Here is a 15,916-nt window from a genome sequence, read left to right on the forward strand (position 1 = left end):
AGGGTATTCGATCACATCACTACACCTTGAATAATTTTGCGTCTTCGTTGTAATTTACTGTAGTGCTCCGTTTCCTGAAGTGCCGTTTACTTGACTATTATTATCATTTATATAAACTAACTACGACTTATGGATCCTCGGGGTTAAATGCCGCGTTCACAAAAGCTCTCCATTGACTTCTATCCTTAGCCAACTGGATCCAGTTTCTACTTTGTACTCCTATTTCTGCGAGATCCATTTTAATATTGTCCCCCATCTGCGTCTAGGTCTTCCTAATGGTCGTTTTCCGATTGAATTTCCAGTAAGAACTTTGAAAGCGTTTCTACTTTCTTCCATTCTGGCTGTATGACCTGCCCACCTGAGCCTCCTAGATTTGATAACCCTAACAATGTTTGGTAAACGGTATAAATTTGCTATTTCTGAAGATTCCACCACTCCCAATTCCCGTTCCTCTTTGGTCCGAATATTTGTCTTAAGATTTTGTTGTCAAATACTTTCAGTCTACGTTCTTTTCTCAGAGAGAGTAAGCGAGCATATTTCACAACAATACAGGACAACAGGCATCATTATCGTTTTATATATATTAAGCTTCAAATTCCTCGACAGAATTCACGAGACAGAAGATTTTTAGCTGAATATTAACACGAATATCTTACATTCAGTCGGTACTAATCTCTTCTTTAATATGAGTTTTGCCTGCTAATGTTGATCCTAGATACTTGAAAGTTGTACTTTATATATTTTTGCAGAGCTCCTTCGGCATGGGAAACACGGGTTCGATTCCCGACGAGAGCTCATGTGGTTCGGATTCCACGTTAATCAGCATGTTCCGTCTCATATAGCCTCGCTGCTGAAAGGGACATTAAACTCAAAATCAACAGAAATCAAAATCTAATGTAATGTGTGGAAATGTATTAGAGCCACAATTTCCTGAAGACGTGAACAACCATAATCATATTGCTTAACAATAATCTGTACTGTGAGAACTATGAATCTACATTATTTAGGTTTTTCATCTGAAGTAGTTTGGGACAAATAAGCTTACGAAGAAATACAAGCAGACGTGTAAGTGCTTCGTTCACCTAGACTAATAAATAATAACTTTGTTGTTTCATTAATTTATTAATTTATTAATAGTAATTTATTAATAGTCGTAGTACTTTATTAATTTATTAATAGTAATTTATTAATTTATTAATAGTAATTTATTAATAGTCGTAGTAATTTATTAATTTATTAATAGTAATTTATTAATAGTCGTAGTAATTTATTAATTTATTAATAGTATCATTTCATAAAGTCAATCGTGCTCTCACATTGAATTTATATTTGTTTATTTTGGTTTGAAGTGAATGTTCTTTCTCTGACAATGCTAATGTATGGGGCTTAAAAGACAGCAGTAACAGTATATGTTTGAACTGCTGTTTGCAGCCAAAAGCTATAAAAAGAATAGCGAAGTCAATTTTAATGGAACGGAAAATGAAGAACAAATATATTTGTAGTCTCATTTTCCTTTTGGTATTAGATTGATCAAGTTAAATGTTATTTGATTGATTAGTCTTGGTATTAGATTGATTAAGTAAGCTAATCCACACTTACTTGAACTTTAGTTGATAACTGAAAGAGAATGAAGGTCCTCAAGCATTTAAAAAGTCAGCCAGATAACACCTGCAAAATTTCTCTTGCATAAAGTGATAATTGTTTTAACGACAGTGACGATGCCTGCTTTAACTTCTTGGGGAGAGGAAAACGGAGGACCACAAACATTTTTTTTTTTGCATAGGGGCGCTTTTTTGTATTCCTAAAATAACCTTCTTCTTTTTTTAAGTTTTATTTGGTCTAGGAATTAATTCGTGCGGGTGGACAAGAGATGGCGCAACGAACGGAGCGTCCCACAGTTCCGTGTATCCACACATGTGTTGCAAACCCCTGTCATCGCGTATCGTAGTATAGGGCAGTGGATTAAAGCGTCAACAACACCAGTTTGTAGTTAAGTGAACATGGCGCAATTTGTGCCTGATAAAGTGTTTTTGCGGGGTGTCCTGCTGCATTACTTTAACATGCAGAAAAGTGCGACTGAAAGTCATCGTATTTTGGTGGAAGTGTATGGTGTCCATGCTCTAGCTGAGCGAACGTGTCAGAAGTGGTTTGCACGGTTTAGAAGTGGTGATTTCGGCTTGGCAGACCAAGAGCGAGCTGGACAGCCAAAAAAATTTCAAGACGAAGAATTGACAGCATTGCTCGAGCAGGATTCGTGTCAAACGCAGGAACAACTTGCAGCAGCATTAGGCGTTGATCAAACAACAGTCTCCAAACGCTTGAAAGCCATGGGAATGATTCAAAAGATGTCACATTGGGTTCCACATGAATTGAAAGACAGAGACGTTGAAAGACGAAAAACCATTTGCGAATTGCTGCTTCAACGACAGAGCAGAAAGGGGTTTCTGCATCGAATTATTACGGGTGATGAGAAGTGGATCCATTACGAGAACCCTAAACGAAAAAAGGCCTGGGTGAAACCAGGTGAACCAGGTCCATCACAAACAAAACGAGATATTCACTGTGCAAAGGTTATGCTGTGCATATGGTGGGATATGAAAGGTGTGGTGTACTATGAGCTGCTGCAACCGGGTGAAACTATGAATGGAGAACGTTATCGACGACAATTAATGCGTTTGAAGCAAGCTCTGGCCAGAACACGACCAGAATGGGAGAACAGACATGATAAACTTATTGTTCAACATGATAACGCTCGCCCACATGTCGCAAAACCGGTCAAAACCTATTTAGAAAATGTCGGATGGGAAGTTTTACCCCACCCGCCGTATTCACCAGACGTTGCTCCTTCGGACTACTACTTGTTCGATTGCATGAACAACGATTTGATTGGACAGCGGTTTACTTCTTCAGAAGATATCGAAACATGGGTCTCTGACTGGATCGCTTCCAAGGATGAGGACTTCTTTCGCCACGGAATCCGTACATTGCCTGACAGATGGGCGAAAGTGGTGGCTAGCGATGGACAATATTTTTCTTAAGGTATTTATGTATTTTGTGTTTGTACTACAGCTTCAATGTGTGCGTACCAACCGCACGAATTAATTCCTAGACCAAATACGTTCCACGGTTATGCCGGTTAGGCTAAAGGAGACGATGATGATGAGAGATGAGTGAAATGGTGGAATGAAGAAAGTGGTAGAAAACGTGAGAACCCCGAGAAAACCCACGAGCACGGTGTTTGTCCACCACAAAGTCCACACTGCGCGAGCTGGAATCGAACCAGGGACCCCAAGCACCGGAGTTGAACGCTCTACCACTGAGCCACCTCGCCCCCCTAAAATAACCTCTCTATGCATTATATATGTAGACTACATGAAAGTGACTGTCTTTGTGACTTCGCATCTCTTAAACTACCCCATCGATCTCGATAAAATTTTCAACATAGATGATGTTCGGGTCTGGAATGTTTTTTTATCATTTCACTTTGACGGTGCAACTTAGGGGAAGGGGAGGGGGATGTATATAAAAATACATAAAAATGAAAGTTATTAAGTTTGTGACTTAATAACTCTTGAACCACACGACCGATCTCGATCAAATTTTCAACATACTGTAGATGAGGTTCGGACCTGGGATGGTTTTTATTTCACTTTGACGGTGCATCTTAGGAGAGGAGAGAAGAGGAGTATTTTAAAATGATCGAAAATTACCAATATTAGTGTCGAAGCCGTAGTTTTCGGGGTCACTGAGATGAACAGTGACACTTCCGATGCCGTTTAAATCCAAATTTACTCCTTTATGACCAAAATGATACATTCTCCCCGTGCGAAGAACTGATATTCCGCGAGTGCTTTCTAACGAAAGAAACTTTACATATAAGAAGACACTGTGAAGAATATATTACAATATTGTTACTATTATTTTGAGTTTGAGAATATATCCGTGCTGAAGACCAAACGGTTATGATTTTATTGTAAGATTTCTGTGGTAAATTTCCTCAATCTACCGTCTATGCATGAAAGTCGCATTGATGTCTCTATACTTATAGTTTGTATTGTTTGTCGCTACTATGACACAACATTTTGTTTCCAGGTTTGTGACTACTGCGACAATGAACGGCCGGATAAATCTCATCCACCAGAAAACGCTATTGATGGCACAGAAAGATGGTGGCAGAGTCCTCCATTGTCCAGAGGCACAAAATACAACGAAGTGAATCTCACCATCGACTTGGGACAGGTAAGTGCTGCTACTTTGATCATGTTATTGCATGGCTAGAATAAGACAAATGCATTTGAAAACGTTCTAGCTTAACATTGAATACAATTGAAACAAACATTGAAGGTTAGCGTAATTGATCCTAGCAAATCTTAAAATTTATTTATGGGTGAGTAGACAAATTTGTGATTGATACTCAGTCGATAGCCCACTGAAAATGAGGCCTTTTGTACTTTGATAATTTTTTACTCATTACATGCGGGGTTAATACATTTTCTATACATATATCGCTCTCCAACCGAAGGGGAGGGTTATCCGAAACATACGTTCCGTTTCATCTTTTAATTTCAATGTTTGATCTTGACCGACTTTTAGGTGTGAAATTGATAACTCACTGCAAATTAGGCGACCCGTTGTTTTGTTTTGCGTCATTACATTAAATGATGCCTGATCTAAAAGGTGGATTGGGCCTCAGTTTTTTGCTTTCTCTTATTTGAATAGGACTCTCATTATTGGATAGTACTTAAAGTTATGCACATTGAGCGGCAGTGGCGGAAACCCCCGAATTCACACGGTCATTTTTATCCATAATTTTAAATTTTTGACCCCTTTGAGTTGGAACACGTTTTCAAGAAATTGAATTTTGTGGTGCTCAGTCAATGGTCGATGCAAACTAGGCGACTAGGATTTATTTTTATTTATTTATTTATTATTTATTTATCTATTTATTGGTATTTCGGCTCATTACCTTACATAACATAAGATATTTATGGCTCACGCTATTAGACATCACTTATCGTCCTACTTATCAAAGTATCCTTGTTTGATCAACGTATATTTCAGTAATGACATTCTGAGATATTTCATTAATGTTACAACGAATTTCTAGAAATATATTTTTCCATAACATCATTGTTTAATTGTATAACAGCATAACACAAAAAAAGTCAGTCTCGTTTCACACTGAAACTACGGTAGACTTCCGAAGTATAGGGGTTCAATTTTCTAAACGAAAGTGATGAAATATATCAGTTCTATTTTCAGTAGACAGATAGATTGTTAAGGGTCGATGAAGCGGTTTCTTCGCGTTCTGGCTAATGACCGTCCTTCATCTAATTTTATCTTTTAGCAGAGCGGAAATTCCCATTCGGCCTAATTTTCGCAAAAAGGATGCTTTGGAGAAATTTTATTAGTAATTCTTTATCCTCGACACTTGAAGCTGCTTTCAAAACCTTTTGATTTTCATATACCCTGACCAGGAAAATCATTACTACTACTCGATACTTTTTGAATCAAGTCATTGGGCTGCCGTAAGAATCACTGGAGATATCAGAACCGCTTATCAGTCAGTGACAGGATACTCACTCTATCCATCAGTGTGGTGTTTGTGCGTAAAATAGGAAGGTCGGCGATATATCATAGTTTGGTAGGGTTCAGATTGTAAGGCCAGATGACTGGGAACGAGCATTTCGGAAACTGCGCGACTTGTCGGGAGGTCACGAGCTGCCGTGGTTAGTGTCTTCGGTGAAACTAGCACCAAACGACAAGGCATGAGGCTGCCACACCTCACTACAGATCTCGCATGTGGTAGTGTGTGTCGAGGTTGGTAGAACAGACTGTGGCCAAACTGGGGCAATATTAACAGCAGATTTTAACGGTGGACGAGGCACACAGTTCACTATACACTGGTAGATACGAGCCTCCGCAGCCGAGGTCCCACACGTACCAATGTTAACCACACGATATCGTCGATTAAGACTGGAAAGAGCGCGTTCCCATTGTCACTGTACCAGTGAGCAGTGGCACAACGCTGTATAATTCGATGAATTACGATACTGCTGTATCACATTGATGGCCGGGTCAGAATCCGTCATTTTCCATTGTAACAGGTGCTCAAGACTTGCACAGTAGGATGGCGACGGGCCTTTGATGACTTATGACTTGGAAATCTTTCATATGGCCATCCATGGCCGCGATAGTGCACATGGAGGGCACCATGATAGCTCCTAGCTATCATCATCCCTGCTGATTACGTACACTCAATCATGTCAGCCATACTTCCAGCTAGGAATGACATCTTTCAGCAAGACAACGTTCCTTGTCACAAGACAAACGTTGTAGCGCAGTGATTCGAGGAGCACAGTAGTGAATTTCAATTGCTGCAATGGCTCCCAAACTAACCCAATCGTAACCCAATTGGACACATTTGGGATGTCATTGAACTTCAGACCCGAGCTCCTTGTTACTCTCCTAAAATTTACAGGAATTAAGTGACTTGTGAGTGCAAATGTGGTGCGCCATGTCTTCAGCCTCCTACCAAGGCCTCACTGTTTCCTTGTCAAACCGTATTGCTGCTGTTCTGCGAACCAAAGGTAGGTACCAGATATTAGGTACGCGGTCGTAATGTTTTGGCTGGTCGGTGTATCATTTCAATGTTCCTGTAATTAAATGAGCAATCTTGGATTACTATCAGTTTATTGCGAGTATATGTATGGGATGTCTGCTATTTGCCCATAACCACACCGATATATCGTAAAATGGGTTACTTTGCACCACTTTTTACGCATTTCTTTTTTTGTGAGAGGCAAGAATCGTATTGATAGTTAATTTCCAGTTTTGTTATTTTTATTTAGTCAATGGTACATAAGTTTATTTTCGTACAATTTTAGTCTAATTGCAACCTAGGAATGTTAAGTGATGCAAATAGAATATAAAGTGGTGCAAAGCATACTCATAGGGAGAGGATACTTTTCACCGGTACAATGTTTACCTTACAAAAAGTGAGAAAAATATTACTTCAAGTGTAAAGTTACGCTCTTCCGTAGTGTAAATACACCTCCGTAACCCAGACTTGAAATTATAAATTGTGTTTATCAAGTGATCAAACAACTTTTTCAAAAGTCGCGGAAAATGTTCCTTTCTCAGATCAGTCTCACTTTCTTTGTACTTCCCAGAATATTCGTCCATGCCACTTTCATTGTGCAAAATAGTATCACGTTGAGTGACTGGACCGGATAAGTAATACTTGCAGGTAAACATACAACACAAACATCATTTTCTGTGCACTATTTGAAAACAGCATTAATTAGATTAGACGAAATATAAGAACCCAATAAGAACCTTTTTCCCTGGGAGTTGCTTTAATCTTGGAAGAATAAAAGTCTGAAAACAGTCCGTAAATATTTCCACTGCAAACCACCCTGACGCAGAGTGTTATACCAGCACCCAATGGTGCCTCCTCCTGTCCATCTTGTGCTATATATGCAACATACCGAGGAAGTAGTTCAACGACAGCTGAACCACTCATCATCAACGAAATTCTCGCTTTTGAGGAGTTGCAATATTTTTAGGATATTTTACTCGTCTTTTAGTCAGTACTTTTTCAAACCTGGATATGATCCTGTTAGATTGGTTACTCAGTTAAAGTTTCTTCATTAGTTGCTGCTATAGGCTTTGAAATATTCGCGACGAACATACCGTAATTTCTGTTGAACTTTAGGAATCCACTAGTTCAGTCTCTTCGTGGAATACTATTAGACTTCCAAACTGTGCTATGCATAAATGTCGGAAGTCTTATACAACAACTTTCTCCGTCCATCCGCATGTCTATCGACAGGTACCAAACCAAAAACGGTAGGCGATATCGAAATGCGGTATTCTGCAGTTGAGTCAGCATCCCAAGAATGGGTTCCATCTCCTCCTTTAATTCTCTATTCAAATAGAAAATCCTTCAAATTAGTCATTTCTGGTTTCAACGTTTATCGCCCTAGAACGGAAACGGTAACAGATAATGAGAAGCTGATTTTTGCAAACGATTCAGCGTCTCAAGGTAACGTCCCATGACTACCTCGAAAACTCTGCAAAGTATGAAAGTGATGTGAATTGAATATTATTTCTGGTTTCAGTACTGATTTTCACAGAGCAAAAACGGTAAGAGATATCGACATGCGGTTCTTTGTTCCAACAATAGGTTTCATCTTTTTCGCTAACGAGGAAGGTCCATAAACCGTGAGAGTTGAATTTTGATGAAAATTTGTGACAAGATTCAGTTCAAGTTGCTAAGTAACGTAGTGATAGTCACTCGATGCCCAAATGCTTCGTTGAGCTGCTACTCCGTCGCCATCTTGAAATCCAGTAAGCAATGTCCAAGAATACCATTTTGGCACAAAAATGAAAAAGATTTTGATAGATCTGACTTCAGTGTTGTAAACCAAGGTATAGCATCTATATGCAGGAGTACTTCCAGTGCGTGATCGCCATCTTGAAAGGCGCCATATTGAATCGCAGTCAAATATGATAAATGGCAAGAAGGTCATATAGGGTATCAAATAGCACTGGAATATACTCCTGAATCCATTTCTGTAAACAAAGTTTACATATCTATTTTCACTTCAGAGTTACCCACCCAACCAGGTACATTCTAGGAACGTGCCATTTAAGTTCCATATGTACCGTTTACGTACCTGGTACTTGAAAAATGTACATTTCATATGCATAGCACGTGTCGCTAGGTACGTGCCTTTCGAGGAATTTCTGACACTTGAAAGGTACTTGTACATGCTTCACTGGAATGTGAGGAATGTGAATGGCACATACCCCATGTACCATGGCATGGTTGTGCGTAAGTTGCTTCGTATTGCGACTAGGGTTGCCAATTTAGCCACTTTGTGACGAGATCTGGCCATTTTGAGAACGTCGTTAGTCACATAATTTCCAAAGAGCCAATAGTGGCTTTTTAGCCATATGCTTTTCACTTCTATAGCCACTTTCTGAGTTTAGCCACATTGTAATATATTGTGTGTGTCATTTTGCAATTTTCTGACGTTTGATGCGTTCTCTAGGTTGTAACATTCTAAACCCCACTGTCAGAATTGTCCTCATAAAATTAGCATTGATGGTTATATTGTGACGTTACACAGCAGAGAATTAGTTCAAAACCTGTACGTTAAAACTAGACGTTAAATAAAATTTTCGGGAAGACGTAAGTTTAAGTATAAACTAACTCCTTAAAGAAATTCAGCCTGATAATATAGACATCCTTCAGGAAATGTCGCTTTTCAGTGGCAATAAGCTTGAAACCGGTGAAACATCTTTTACTGATTTAGCTTCTTCTTTCACCTTCTGTGGAATTTGAAGATAATATCGACAAAATTGAAAATCAGTGGCGATTATAAATCTTCGATTGAAGAATTTTTGCAAGAAACTAGCTGAACCTGCGCTCTCTACACAGCGCATTATTCGCATATGAGCATATATCGCCTTATCATTCCTTACAACATCTGTACATGTCTCTTTACAGACACAAGTTAAAGACGTATTGATTTAAAAATAGCCAAGGGGTATCATAAAGGGGGATTTTTCGATTATTTTTCTGAATATCTCGCACCGTTTGCAAGATTTGAGCCTACTTCCGGTTGGAGTTTCTAATTCATGTACGACCAGTGTTTTCTTTCTTCTTGCATGCAGTATGTAATAAGCAAATACATTACATACAAAATTAATATATTGTCAGTTCTATATATGGTGCTTATTGGGAAAAACACTCCCCAAAAAAGTTCATCTTAGACTGGAGAAATGGTTATCCTTCCTTTTCCATTATTATTTGGCTATGAAACAAATGCCGGAGACATATACAACCGCTATATACAACAGTGTGGTGTTGGAATGTGTAATGATTAGGATGTGATGTTTTATTTTATTTTTTTGAAATTTCAACACTTCCAATGTACCCGTAAAAATGTACTAAAGAAATAGTGCCCATGTTTTTTAAATATTCAATTAGAACTGGACAATCTACATGAAATTTGCAATCGATCAGTGAAAACGTCATCTTTCTAGAGCCTGTAGTTTCTGAGATCTCATTGTCGAGAAACATATATGTGTATTTTAAAAGAGCTCCAAAGATGGCAGCACAATTCATTTGCATGTATTTCGGAGAAGGCTTACTAAAGGCAAAGGCCTTTGAACAATAATTTAAAAGGATAAACTTTGTGAAAAATATTTACAGGTATTTCAGTAATTTATTTAAACTACACTCTTTTAAAAATATTTGTCTTTGTTATAAACGTGAAATCACAAATAACCGTAAATCAAAGGTTTGAATGCTAAGATTATAGGTTAGAGCTCGGTCGCTCGTAAATGTTACTGTAGTATTTTAATAGGTAGTTAAATTGCCACACAGATGCCGGAGGAGGGCATATATTTTCAGAGTTAGTTGCTTGGCTTTTTTTAAAAGTACAAGCTTCTAAATTCGAACGTAAAAATGAAGCGTTAAGGTTTTAGTATTTAAGTACTCGCACCCCCAGTTGCATAGCACTGCCCTAAGGAACATTACTGACATGCCTAGTACATTCCTGGCACATGCCAATGCCAAGTAAATGTGTCAAGTACATACACGGTACGTGATATACACATAATAGATACATTCCTCGGTATGTGTCATGCACGTACTTTTGGGCGGAAGTAACCTTATTCCTTACATGTGTATTTCACATGATTGCTCTATTCACGTACCTATCATGTACATTCCAATGTACCTCGAGGAACATTCTTTACACATGATCAGTATGTACTTGTGTTGGGTGGGTAAGAGCTATCTTACCCACAGGAACATATAAAAAAACTGTGTTAGTTAGACTTGTGTTATGAAACACGGTCGTGCGAGCATTTGCAGGATTTTTACTAATGCAGTAGTTAATGCAGTACAATAGCCACTATACCAATCAGATCTTGAGACTAGTAAGAGAAATCGTTAATTAAATTGAAATGCCTGTAAAGAAAAATGGAATAGCAGCATGCTACAAGTTATACCTATTTCAAAGTGCGATGGAATAGACTGCTGGTCGATGAAACACATGCCTAATAGTACTGACGAGCAGAGAATACTAAAGGGATTGTTCAGATATATATTAGAAAAATGATATAAACTGGTGCATATTAGTTGAACGACCAAAATGGATCGGATTCCAATATAATCAGTAGGTCCACGTCTCCTTTAGCGTAGCAGGCGTAAGTGTGGAACGTTGAACTGTATCAAACCAAAAATTTATTTTAGGCAATTTTACGTGGTCCATTATAGTGTGTTACATTTTCTTCTCCAATCTTGAAACCTTACGCAAAGACGATCATTGTTGCAGAATATTGCATTATTTTCCAATACTCATACTTGACAACCTATAATTTACCGTGTATATTACGAAATTAATATACTTTAATGTATTTATTGCCAGTTTGTCTATATACAATTAATTTATTGCTGCCGAATTGAACAATGAAGGTGATTTAAATTATCAGTTCACAGCCAATTCTTACAAGAAGATACACCTGGAAACTTAGAATTCACTTTTCTTGTGTCTGTTCTGCTATTAGTGATAAGAGAATGCATACACACCTGCTAAGAATAGATGGCAATAAAGATTATTACAAGATTCAATACCAAGTTGCAATCCATAAAACAAGCCTCTTTCTTGCTTTTTCCTTCAATATTAAATAATTAAATATCTGCATCTTTCCACCTTTAACGATGAAACACTTGCTTATAATAAGGGCAAGACTAGTTTTCATATCAAAACTGTGATAAATAACTAATTGTAGCAGGTGTTCATTTGTTCGGTGTACAAGTTATATGGCAGAATGTTCATAATGAAAATGCATTCTGTTGTGTATCATCAATTTTGTGCGCCAGTCCTAAAGGACATGTTTGCATATCCATGTCAGAAATGTGGGTATGTAAACAGGAGTAATAGTTGATTCATTTACAACCCACCCAACCAGGTACATTCTAGGAACGTGCCATTTAAGTTCCATATGTACCATTTACGTACCTGGTACTTGAAAAATGTACATTTCATATGCATAGCACGTGTCGCTAGGTACGTGCCTTTCGAGGAATTTCTGACACTTGAAAGGTACTTGTACATGCTTCACTGGAATGTGAGGAATGTGAATGGCACATATCCCATGTACCATGGCATGGTTGTGCGTAAGTTGCTTCGTATTGCGACTAGGGTTGCCAATTTAGCCACTTTGTGACGAGATCTGGCCATTTTGAGAACGTCGTTAGTCACATAATTTCCAAAGAGCCAATAGTGGCTTTTTAGCCATATGCTTTTCACTTCTATAGCCACTTTCTGAGTTTAGCCACATTGTAATATATTGTGTGTGTCATTTTGCAATTTTCTGCAGTGTTTTTTTTCTTCTTGCATGCAGTATGTAATAAGCAAATACATTACATACAAAATTAATATATTGTCAGTTATATATGGTGCTTATTGGGAAAAACACTCCCCAAAAAAGTTCATCTTAGACTGGAGAAATGGTTATCCATTCCTTTTCCATTATTATTTGGCTATGAAACAAATGCCGGAGACATATACAACCGCTATATACAACAGTGTGGTGTTGGAATGTGTAATGATTAGGATGTGATGTTTTATTTTATTTTTTTTGAAAGTTCAACACTTCCAATGTACCCGTAAAAATGTACTAAAGAAATAGTGCCCATGTTTTTGAAATATTCAATTAGAACTGGACAATCTACATGAAATTTGCAATCGATCAGTGAAAACGTCATCTTTCTAGAGCCTGTAGTTTCTGAGATCTCATTGTCGAGAAACATATATGTGTATTTTAAAAGAGCTCCAAAGATGGCAGCACAATTCATTTGCATGTATTTCGGAGAAGGCTTACTAAAGGCAAAGGCCTTTGAACAATAATTTAAAAGGATAAACTTTGTGAAAAATATTTATTTCAGTAATTTATTTAAACTACACTCTTTTAAAAATATTTGTCTTTGTTATAAACGTGAAATCACAAATAACCGTAAATCAAAGGTGTGAATGCTAAGATTATAGGTTAGAGCTCGGTCGCTCGTAAATGTTACTGTAGTATTTTAATAGATAGTTTAATTGCCACACAGATGCCGGAGGAGGGCATATATTTTCAGAGTTAGTTGCTTGGCTTTTTTTAAAAGTACAAGCTTCTAAATTCGAACGTAAAAATGAAGCGTTAAGGTTTTAGTATTTAAGTACTCGCACCCCCAGTTGCATAGCACTGCCCTAAGGAACATTACTGACATGCCTAGTACATTCCTGGCACATGCCAATGCCAAGTAAATGTGTCAAGTACATACACGGTACGTGATATACACATAATAGATACATTCCTCGGTATGTGTCATGCACGTACTTTTGGGCGGAAGTAACCTTATTCCTTACATGTGTATTTCACATGATTGCTCTATTCACGTACCTATCATGTACATTCCAATGTACCTCGAGGAACATTCTTTACACATGATCAGTATGTACTTGTGTTGGGTGGGAAATGTTCTGGAGACTAGTAGAAAATAGTGTCTGTGGTCATGAAGATTGTGACGAAAGTGCATTTGTTAAATGTTTGCACTGCTCCATGATGCTGTGTGCTAATCACTTCGTTTTGGATCCCCATTATCACAACTGAAGAGAAATAGTTAGTAGGATAATATTTGCTTATGTGAAACCAGTTTATATAATTTTTCTATTAATTTTCTATTAATTTCCTATTAATTTTCTAATAACTTCAAGACATATTCTTGTAAAGTCATATGTACCGTTGCACCTAACTTCTATTACACATTTAAATGCTATGCATAATCGCAACACACACAGACTCACATATAACGTTATAGCGCACTTTGAAATAGGTATAATTTGTTACAGTGCTGCTATTCCATTTTTCACTACAAGCATTTCAATTTAATTAACGATTTCTCTCACTAGTCTCAAGATCTGATTGGTATAGTGGCTATTGTACTGCATTAACTACTGCATTAGTTAAAATCCTGCAAGTGCTCGCACGACCGCATTTCATAACACAAATTTTACTTGCTCAGTTTTTACATGTTCCTGTGAGTGAGAGAGCTCTTAACTCTGAAGTGAAAACAGATATGTAAACTTTGGTTGCGGGAATGGATTCAGAAGTAAATTCCAGTGCTATTTGATACCCTACATGACCCCCTTGCCATTTATCGTATTTGACTGCGATTCAATATGGCGATCATGCACTGGAAGTACTCCTGCATATAGATGCTCTACTTTGGTTTACAATACTGAAGTCAAATCTATCAGAAGCTTTTCATCAGAATCTATCGGAATCTTTCATCAACATTCAACTCTCACGGTTTATGGACCTTCCTCGTAAGTCTTGGATCAAACAGGAAGTAGTTCAAATTAGTCATTTCCGATTTCAACACTTAACGCCATAGAACAAAAATAGTAATAGATAGCGACAAGTGGCTTTCTCCAAACGATTCAGGTCTCAAGAGAACATACCATCACAATCCGCACAACCTACCATAACGGGAAGTGGCAGAAATTTACTAATACTTTCGGTTTCAAAGCTAATTTTCATAGAAAAACAAGAATTGTAGGAATGATAAAAAAAAATGCATCAAAAGATTGCGATCTTGGCTAATAATTAATTTTTGGATCGGGGTCTACAAAAGTTTAGAACGATCCCTAAATCAAGTATAATTATTTTTTTACGGAACTAGCACATCATATTGAGTTAAGTAATAGTTTTGGTTTGGCTACACTATGTGTAGTTCTCGAAATATGGGGCATACAAGAAAATGTTTGATTGAATGAAATATATATTTTTCTTTTTTTTGGATAAGGGCCACTAAATATTTGAATGGCCCCTAAATCGAGTTTTCGTATTTTTTAAGGAATAAACACATCATACTGAGTTAAGTGATAGTTTGGGTTTGGCTACACTATATGTAGTTCTCAAAATATGGGGCATACAAGAAAGTGTTTGATTGGATGAAGTATATTGAATTTTTTGGATCAAGGGCCACAAAATTTTTGAACGGCCCCAAAATCGAGTTTTCATTTTTTTTAGAGAATAAGGACATCATGCTGAGTAAATTGTTAATTTTGGTTTGGCTACACTATATGTAGTTCTCAAAATATGGAGCGTACAAGAAAATGTTTGATTGAATGAAATATATTAAATTTTTTGGATCAGGGGCCACAAAATTTTTGAACGGCCTCAAAACCAGGCATCGGAGCGAGTCTCTTTTTCATCTAAAAGTATCTTTTTTTGTCCAATGTCTCTATCTGTTGCTATTTTTGAAACATTAGTCTACTAAGTCTCTTTTTTATCCTTACTTGGTCATATTGTTTGGATTGTGGCCAGTGTACTAGAAAATGTCAGCAATTAAATAATTATGATAATAAGAAAATAATAATGATGATGAATAGAAAATGACATAAATACAAGGTAATAAATATGTGAAAGATTTCTTGAACAGTGGACTGGTGTGCGACGGTACTTCTTGAAGTACCCGTATATTCCATCTACAAAGAAAAGTGTTGTTTTGGACAAGCAGTCTGTGAGGAAAATTGTAGATCTACTCAAGAAGCCTAGGATGTTAGCTAAGTTGCACTTTACATTGTCTTCTGCCAAGTTATGTGAGAAATTTACACATCGTTTTCAGAGTGAATTTCCACTGGTTCATATTTTACATGCAGAGTTATTAGACAAGCAGAGTGTCTAAATGTGCTGCTGTTAATGAAGTGAAGTCAGCGTCATATGATTGGAACAATTGTAGGTTGTTTGAATCCGATAATTTACTGTCTTTAAAACAAATTGTTATTTCAGAGGAAACAAAAAAAGAACTAACTAAACTACCAGAAGAGAATGCTCAACAGTTCTT

At 37.3% G+C, this 15,916-nt stretch overlaps 1 protein-coding gene across 1 annotated transcript in view; it reads left to right on the forward strand.

Annotated features, from left to right (window-relative positions):
- Positions 1–15,916, forward strand: part of LanA (laminin subunit alpha) — a 402,631-nt gene that overhangs the window by 17,992 nt on the left and 368,723 nt on the right. The window contains exon 2 of the mRNA XM_081744326.1: positions 4,093–4,239. Within this exon, the coding sequence (XP_081600452.1) occupies positions 4,093–4,239 (147 nt within the window). The remainder of the gene's footprint in view (positions 1–4,092; positions 4,240–15,916) is intronic.

Source organism: Thermobia domestica, chromosome 17 (assembly GCF_964235325.1).
Source record: "Thermobia domestica chromosome 17, izTheDome1.hap1.1, whole genome shotgun sequence".
Classification (NCBI taxonomy): domain Eukaryota; kingdom Metazoa; phylum Arthropoda; class Insecta; order Zygentoma; family Lepismatidae; genus Thermobia; species Thermobia domestica.